General features: G+C 38.6%; 2 protein-coding genes across 2 annotated transcripts; one reads left to right on the top strand and one right to left on the bottom strand.

Moving 5' to 3' along the window:
* Positions 1–267: 267 nt before the first annotated feature.
* On the bottom strand, positions 268–2922 carry tfpt (TCF3 (E2A) fusion partner). The gene is made up of 7 exons (XM_083678252.1): positions 2833–2922; positions 2420–2521; positions 2171–2311; positions 1898–1968; positions 1748–1817; positions 1290–1448; positions 268–1045 (listed from the first exon to the last, which is right to left on the bottom strand). Exons 2-7 carry the CDS (start codon positions 2519–2521, stop codon positions 971–973), a joined length of 618 nt encoding a protein of 205 aa, XP_083534378.1. The 5' UTR covers positions 2833–2922; the 3' UTR covers positions 268–970.
* A 206-nt stretch (positions 2923–3128) lies between these two features.
* ndufa3 (NADH:ubiquinone oxidoreductase subunit A3) lies at positions 3129–4790 on the top strand. The gene is made up of 4 exons (XM_083678261.1): positions 3129–3181; positions 3790–3864; positions 4234–4311; positions 4618–4790. The coding sequence occupies exons 1-4, from the start codon at positions 3175–3177 to the stop codon at positions 4707–4709; spliced, it is 252 nt and encodes an 83-aa protein (XP_083534387.1). The 5' UTR covers positions 3129–3174; the 3' UTR covers positions 4710–4790.
* The last annotated feature ends 3809 nt before the right edge of the window (positions 4791–8599 follow it).

Here is an 8599-nt window from a genome sequence, read left to right on the forward strand (position 1 = left end):
TTGGTCTATCAGGTTATGATTGATGGGTCAGTGGAGAACCAGAATACAAGACTACATAAAACCTGTTTCAATTGTTCTCAACAAACAATCCATATATATATATATATATATATATATGAAAGCGCCATGTAGACAAAATTCTGTTCTAATAATGTTACGTCCATGATGACAATGGTGAATCAACTTTGCATCCCGTGCAATACTGCTGGTGACATCTTCTTTGGCAATTCTGAATAAACCAGCACAGCATTAAACAAAACGTTCACATTCAAGTGTAGGACTGTCATGTAATCTCCACAGCAACTACAAACCACCCTTTATTGAAAGAAAATTGGTAGATAAATAATCATGGTCAATACATGTACAGCCATTTCCACTGTACATGGTTCTCCCCTAAATAATCATGCCCATTCTACACATTACATTTGAATTTGCCATGTTCTGACCACATTGCGCTCAATGCAACACTCAAGGGTGAGTTTCCCGGAAGCTTTGTAAAACTAAGATCATCTTTTGTTCATTGCCCATCTTCAAAGCTTTCTTGATACTCACCCCTAAACATTTCCCCAATGGGCAAGAGGTTGAGATCAACCAAACAATCACAAATCATGTATACCTTTAGGATATCTTTAAGGTCTTTTGCATGGCCCCTGTAAACAAATGTAAAAAAAACAAACAAGTGGCAGATCACTGAGCTGTTCAGGGGAGCCGCTTTCAACATAGAAATCCTCAACAAAGCCCAGGATTGCATTGTTGTCCAAAGGTGCTTGGAACTCCAATCAATAATCATGCCTCATGCCCTGTATGTATCAAAACATTAACCTGGGCATGCCCCCACATGTTCAAAAATATTGTTGGTCCAGTGCACCCATTTAGGTCAATGTGTGGTTCAAACCCTGGCAGAGAGTACTTCAATGAGACCACCAGCTCCAGCGAGGTCAAGTCTCCTCACAGCAGGCCGTTCCTCTGGTCAGTGAGACAGAGATGTTGGGCTGGGAAATTCACCAAACTGTGCCTCAGCCAACATGGAGATGTCTGGTTCAGTCTGTGGAGGAGTGAGTCAAACAGCAAAACCATTTCATTATCCTTTTAGCACACAGGATTAGGTCCTGACAAGAGATATTCATGTAACTCAGACTTATGCGCTATGGCAAATCTGCATTTCTGCAGGCATTCTTCTCTCCCTGTAGTCAATTGATTAGAGTAGACTGAATAGAGAGGAGGAATGAAAACCAGCAGTGCAGCAGACCTCAAGGCATATCTATCTGCTACTACAGTGTTTCACCAACCTGTGGGTCTCGATCTCTCTCCTGCTTTGGAACTCGATGCCTCTTCTTTTTTGGTCCAGCTGTGGATTGGAATGGAACAGAAGGACAGGAGCCTGGAATGCCATTCAGCCGATCGTCTTCTGCTCCAGGGGCAGAGTCTAAGTGGGCAGCAGACTCATCCTGAAACAACAACATAAGTTGTACTCCTCCATCACCTTTACCATCGTTACAGAGAAAATTGTAAATGATTGCACAGGGCACTCTTCAAGAATAACACCCATATTATCATTCTTAAAGTAAAATGTACATTGTAAGTATGTAGTACACAATCAACTGGTCATTCTTACGTCAGCAAATCTTTTCAGAGGACTGCACCACAGTAAAATGCTAGATGTCATTACTTTGGAGATGCACATCATGGTGCTTTTGCTGCTGTCCTAATGAAAATGACTTTAATTTCTCAAAAATGTCATTCTAACCTCAAGTAATATGGTGAGCTGGGCATTTCTGTATTCATCTCCATGGGCATCGAGGGTCTTCATTAGAAACCTACAGTACAAAGTGGAGTTATGACATGGGTTGAGGACACACCAAAGGCAGGAATTATTGCATTGACAGACATTATTTACCTTCTCTCTTTCTTCATGCGACGTGTTAGTCTTTGAACTTGGTGAAGGCGACCAAGGATCCTCTCATTCACCTGAGGAAATAATGGTGAAAGATCAATTTGCATTCATAATGTAATTTTAGTTTAGCTAATGTGTGCACTGGCATTATCAAAAAAAAAAACATACTTTCCTGGTGCTGTATTTCTCTGGGGGATCAGAAGCACAGTACAATGAGCAAGTTAGACTCATTGCAATGTGACTTCATAGAACTACATACATGCAAATCACACTCACCTGTTCAATCTCTTTACACCTCTTGTTCAGAGCAAAGTACTTCCTTTTCTCCAGCTCTCTCCTCTCTTCTTCCTCTTGCCCTGGCCCTGACCCTGGCCCTCTGTTCTCCAGCAGCTCACTGTCCCCTGGGCCCAGCGTCACCTGATAACAATAATGATACTGTTAATTGACTACACATAACAGAATCAAATCTAAACAAGTTCCAACCAATGGAGCTACTGGAACCCTACGGTCTGAATTCATGCTTACCTCCCCTGGGCCCATCTCGACCCCACCAGGCTCCAGTTCTGCTTCCAAGATGTGTCCCCCAAAGAGAGGCGGCAGGGCCAGACCAGAGAAATCCTCCATCATCTGGGGAAAAGGTGAGGAGGGCGGGGACGAATTACACGGATAAATCACACCCTAAAACACTGTTCAATGGTTAAGTCGGGTTGTAGCAATTCAAAGACAGAATGCAAAGGTCTGATCACTGCAATAACTTGATGAATAATACATCGAAATCACTACAGACACTTCGTTAGCAGCCTATATGATACTGTGGATAGGTTCTGGGCATTTACAAAACTCATGCTGCTAGCTAGCACATAAAATATACCCAAATATCATTTCCAGCTAGCTCTTAAGCACCAATACAACTATGAAGCTGAACGCTATATACTTACAATGGATGGTAAACTGTACAGTAATTTGCCTTTCCAGCACTATTTCACTCTGGAGAGTGCAGCAGCAAACACAACACACTGGTCGATGCTTGAAAGAATCAAATCTGCGCAGCATAATATGCAACGATTCACTACTGACTATTCCATATGGAACGTCTAAGTGACAGTTACAAAATAAAACTTACCCTATCCATTTGCTGCAGAGATCAATGAGTCACTGATGATTTCACCCTCTCTAACGGGCCCTTTTGTGTTGTCGCATAGGGCGCTGTAATTATGCGTCACTTTTTGTAACAACTACAACTCCCATGTTCACCCACTGGATAGACTACAGGAGACAACATGGCAGGTTCGTGAGTATTTTCAATATTCATAGCAAGCTAGCTGTCTCTTTTAGATGTACTTCATCTTACTAGCTAACATTTGTAATTTGATAGTTAGAGAGTATGAATAACTGGATCTAAACGCTGTAATACAATCATAATTTTCGCAGGAATATTTTAATTTACCTCGCCAAACCAATGATGTGACCTTGGCCAGCAGAGTTAGTTGCGGCAAATGTTATGTGTTTGGGGTCAGACTAATCCCTGGAACTAAACGTTATATGACACGTAATTTATTTATTATTACAGTGTATAACCAGCTGTGCATCGTGAAACTTTCATGATCCCTAAAGTTATCAATACCATTTATACATGGATACATTTTGTTTGCGCTTAGCTAACAACATTCTATTGCTGGAACGTTCTATTCCATTACAGCAATTAAATTGTCCCTGTCAACAGATTGACGCAGAATATAGGATCTATTGTGAATAGCATTCATAATCTATATGTTTTCCCCACTGGTCAGCTATATGGGTCAACCACTGCACTAAAGATAGCAATACATCTAACTGTGTGCCTGCTCGCCCCTATATGAAGCTTAATTGCTGTTTGGTTGTCTGTCTAATATCAGGTTTTGGAGCCTTCCTGAAGAGTGCGTGGAATAAAGAGCCAGTGATAATGGCCTCCTGCGCACTTGGGATTCTAGGTCAGTAACTGGATCCTAGGAGAACTAATATTGTACATATAAAGAAAATTGCTTGATCCATTCAAAGATGTTTTATTTGCTGATGCGTTTTGGAGCAAAATGTCACAAGACAACACAGTATACAAGAACAATTGCAATTATGTTTGCCTTGTCATGTATTGTATATACTGTTTTGTTGTCTTGTGACATTATGCTTTAACAAAGGAACTTTCTCTCCTCTGAAACACTGAAATTGAAAATAAAAAAAAATGAGTTGTTGCTACAACTGAAATTGATGATTCTGTAACCATACAACTGTATGAAATTTAACAATATTGTTCACTGGGTGTGAAAAATCATTAGGCTAATAATCCATGTATTCCTCCACAGCTGTTGCTTTACCATTCGTCAGTCCCTACTCAAAATACTCAGGAATGCTGAATGCAGCCATGCCATACAACTACCCAGGTAAATACCACTCATTATTAACAGCTTGTTCAGCGGTATACAGTAGAACAGCATTGGTATCTGGTATCTGCCCTTAACAATCCATTTCAGGAGTACAGACTGCATAATGTTGTTAGTTTCTGACTCTAATAGATGATTGCAAATGACTACTTATTCGATCCGCATCATCTACAGTATCATGAAATAGATCAGACCGACATTCCAAAAACACACTTTGTAAACAGGTTATGGACAAAACAACAAGTCTGGCCCGAGACAGTCATTGGTATAAACGGCTCAACCTTTCCTCTCCCCTCTCTCCCTCAGTCCCTGTGCGAGATGATGGTAACATGCCTGAGGTACCCACCCACCCAAGTGACCCCCAAGGACAAAACCTGGACTGGCTCAAAAATCTTTGACTTTGCATACCCTGGTGTTGCTGTCTTTCTGTATAGCTGCTTCTCTGTCGATGGCCCTCAATAAAGATTCTCTATTTGATACTACTGTCGTTGCTCTGGGGTTTGTGTGGATGTTGTTATTTGTCAGTATGATATTGTCAATGTTAACAAATGAAATAGTCTAATGTTCTTGTTCTGAGATCTTATGTATTGGCCTTTGTTTTCAAGAGGTTGACGTGTTTATTGTTTCCATGTTAGTGCATTCCCAAAAACCCAAATGGCTTTCATTTGTTGACTATTAACTCCTGTAAAATGGTTAGGCTGTTCAGTTTGGTGTGCAGCCACTGTTCTCAATTAAAAGAATAGAAGTATAGTGATTAACATGTTTATTGAAGTTTTCATCTTGAGAAAAAAAAATACAATGAGAGTGGTATAAGGAATTTGTGAACGATAAAGCCAGCACACTATTCATCCACTTGCCTAAGATACTGTGACCAGTGGATGACAGGGCTGTATTCAAGATTACAATGTTTGAGAAAAGCTCTTTGCAGATGTGTAGTCTACCTTCAGTGATGTGACTGGGTGCTTACAGTAATAATAACCTTTATTTACCAGCAGCCACCTGATTGAACATCTGTATACATTGCCAAAACTACAGGACAGTATTTCAAAACATGTAGCTGTCCACAGAGTACAAAAGAGTTCTGAATGGAATTCCCATTCCAGAACTGTTCAGAAACATAAAACTCTTGAACACAACCCTGGTCCTTCACCAATACTTCCTCTATGATGCCAGATCAGGTCAGGAAAATGAGAGCATCATATCAACTATCTGAAGATCAGCCCTACGCCAGAAGTAGACTGATGGTCAGCTTTGTGCTGTACACTTACCAGACCGACCTGAGATCTGTGAATAGATACATACAGTAGATAAAACCAGTTAAAGATGAGAAAACAAAGTTCAAACACACAACTCAAAATCAAAAAAACATCAAAAACAGAAAAAAAGACCAGTAGTTTGCATTTTTTTCCTTCTATCATTTGTTCTAAAGGCATCCTCATTTTCAAGAACGTCCTAAATATGAAGTAATTTTACCAGCATGTTAGATTTCTTATTACTTTATATGTTTATAGCTGGAGCTAGTTTCCATAGTTGCATGTTTTGACATTGAGGTTAGGAACAGTGGGCCAATTGCTGCCAACTTTGACAGGGGGATGATCGTAGGATGATCACTTGTTAAACCAGGGTGCGTTCCAATTCTCTACCCTTCACCTAGAACTGTGCACTCATGCACTTCCCCTCATGCATTTAAAAACATTGGATTATTGCAAGCATGGCTGGAGAGAGTTCCCACCATATTTCTCTCATCTGTCCATTCCTTTTAAATCCAAGTGCACACTTCAAAAGAAGGGTAGACAAATGATCATCCTGGTTTAACAAATGATCATCCCACGATTAACCCCTGTCAATGCTGGCAGCAATTGGCCCAGTGAAAATATCAAAAGATGTTAAGGCAAAAACAAGGCAAATATAGAGTTACACAACATCAAATAAGCATTTTGTACAAATATCAGTAATGTGTGATTTCACTATAATAATTATAAACATTAAAAAGATTATTACTGAGTGTTAAAATTCTCATTGCAAAAAAAAAGAGAAGAGATGAGAAAATTAGTTTGATTTGTTAAAAATGAACATGAACAGGAACATTGACAAGACCTTAAAATGTACACTACAGTAATCAGAATAAAGAACATACAAATAATCTCAATTCACTTCCCCATATCCCACATTTCCACCGAAACCCTAAATTCTCCACTCCAGTTGGCTAGATGACAGATCTACAGCTACTGGACAGAGAAAAAGTGAGAGAAAAATACTACTTTGTACATCTAGTTTACCATCAACACTTGCTCACACACTTCTCAACTTTCCAAATACTTTCTTCAAAACTTTCAAAATTACACAATCCGATCATCAGTCTTGGCCTTTACACCCTTCTACAGTTTGCATCTGGTAAACGTGCAGCTAAAATCAGCTAGATGTTAATAATCTGTTGGTTCGATTTTTTTTCGAAATGAATCGAGAGGACACTATGAAACTTAAAGACAAGAGCTGAGATCCATCATATTTCATACTTTTATCCCTCAACAGAATGCCAATTTCTTTAACCTTCCTTTTTTCTAGCGAAAAGCATCATCCAAACCCTCAACTGTGACTTTCCACTACCTCCCTCTAGCAACATCTTTCTGTTGACCACAGGGCTGAGGGTTTCTTTCTCTGACCGCATAAAAAAATAAACAGCAATATCAATCATTTTCTTCACACATCATTGTCATTGATAGTATCTAGTTTTGTGTACAAGGGACATTTCTAACTTGCATTTTGAGTATGTTAAGAAAAATAATCACAGCCTATTGGGCCTAATGTTGCCTGAATCTGTTTCTGTCAACTGCTTCATAATGCACTAATATCAAGTAATTATTAGCAACAATCTACATTCGAAATGAACTGTCTTTATAAATTCATCAGATTCATTTATTCATCAGATATCAGCCTATAATTTAATGTACAAATAATACAGCACATTAATACTAATGGCAAATCTAATGGTGTTTCACGTTCTACCCATCTTTAGAGCTGGTGACATCTGCAAGCTACATTCATTACATTTATGTTCATACAGTAAACATGTATATTAAAGATTAACCCAGAAATCCAGTGTAATGGTGGGGTTAGATTAGATTACATATATTGTTGAGAAAAATCTGCCTAGCTAAAAACATGTGTTGAAATAAAATAAAGATCTGTTGAATCAAGAGACAAAAAAATACTGAAAACTCTTAAAACACATTTCAATTTCCTGGATTACCTTTGTTGGCACAGTGAAACTCATTTACCCACAATGATCTTGGAAAAAATCCTACACAATGACAATACAGGAACCTGTCCTTTACTATGACACTTCCTAGCAGTTAATGAAAAGAATGCTGCAATAAACTAAACTACTGTATCAACTGTATCAACTTAATTAATAGCCTGCCACCAGGAGCCAGTCCCTGCATGGGTTTAGACTGATAAACAAATTGTATCACTACAACTGCACAAAATAATACTGTAATCAAATACAACAAAGGTTATGTCTAGAAAAAGAGAACAAACAAAATCATAAGACTTAAAGAGTAAGCTGACTAAGTATCTAGTGTCATATAAATGTGTCTGGTCTAACTGACAAACACACATCATAGTGGTAATTTCTTATCTCTGGCTCTATATTTTCTCCTCCGTCCTTGTTTTATTCCACAGCCATTTTCAGATGCTATGGTGGATTTATTTTTCACAATTTTAGATATTTTTTTCATTCAGTTTAGATGCACCAGCCAAAAGCTGGTGTCATCAATATACCGAAAGTGTATCTATCGATTTAATTATTTGTGTCCATCACGTAGATTATGTCTCAAAATGCCCATCTAGGCAGAGTCAAAGCTTCAATGGGGAAACTGTTGTGACTCTTGTGACTTTACTGACAGAAAACACTGTGATGTCATTAAGATTTTTGACATCATTGTCTTTGATTCTTCTGCCTTCAACACAAGTGTCAGTTTTTAGACGTGAGTGTTTTTAGACGTGAGTGTTTTTAGACGTGAGTGTTTTTAGACGTGAGTGTTGGTACTTCTGAATTTCAATTACAAAGAGCCCAATACACTCTTTCACACACTCAAAACACAATATAAGGCTGATTAAAAATACCCTTGTAAATAATCAACATGAACATAAATGTTAACTTTATTGAGAACTCACTCAACAGTTGAGAACTCACTCAATACAGTAGCTGACCTCTGAGAATGAATTCAAAATGTCTGAATATTTCCATAACACCTTCCCATTGGTTGCCTGCTCTTGGCATGTC

The sequence above is a fragment of the Argentina silus genome (assembly GCF_951799395.1).
Source record: "Argentina silus genome assembly, chromosome: 10".
NCBI classification, from domain to species: domain Eukaryota; kingdom Metazoa; phylum Chordata; class Actinopteri; order Argentiniformes; family Argentinidae; genus Argentina; species Argentina silus.

What these genes read in the sequence shown, in the direction of transcription:
- tfpt (XM_083678252.1), bottom strand. Translation starts at nt 2,521, where the DNA reads ATGATGGAGGATTTCTCTGGTCTGGCCCTGCCGCCTCTCTTTGGGGGA. An exon ending in CGCATGAAGAAAGAGAGAAG is followed by an intron (nt 1,818 to 1,897) that starts GTAAATAATGTC and finishes TTTGTACTGTAG; the next exon opens with GTTTCTAATGAAGACCCTCG. An exon ending in AGAGAGATCGAGACCCACAG is followed by an intron (nt 1,046 to 1,289) that starts GTTGGTGAAACA and finishes ACTCCTCCACAG; the next exon opens with ACTGAACCAGACATCTCCAT.
- ndufa3 (XM_083678261.1), top strand. An exon ending in CTGCGCACTTGGGATTCTAG is followed by an intron (nt 3,865 to 4,233) that starts GTCAGTAACTGG and finishes ATTCCTCCACAG; the next exon opens with CTGTTGCTTTACCATTCGTC. An exon ending in CATGCCATACAACTACCCAG is followed by an intron (nt 4,312 to 4,617) that starts GTAAATACCACT and finishes TCTCTCCCTCAG; the next exon opens with TCCCTGTGCGAGATGATGGT.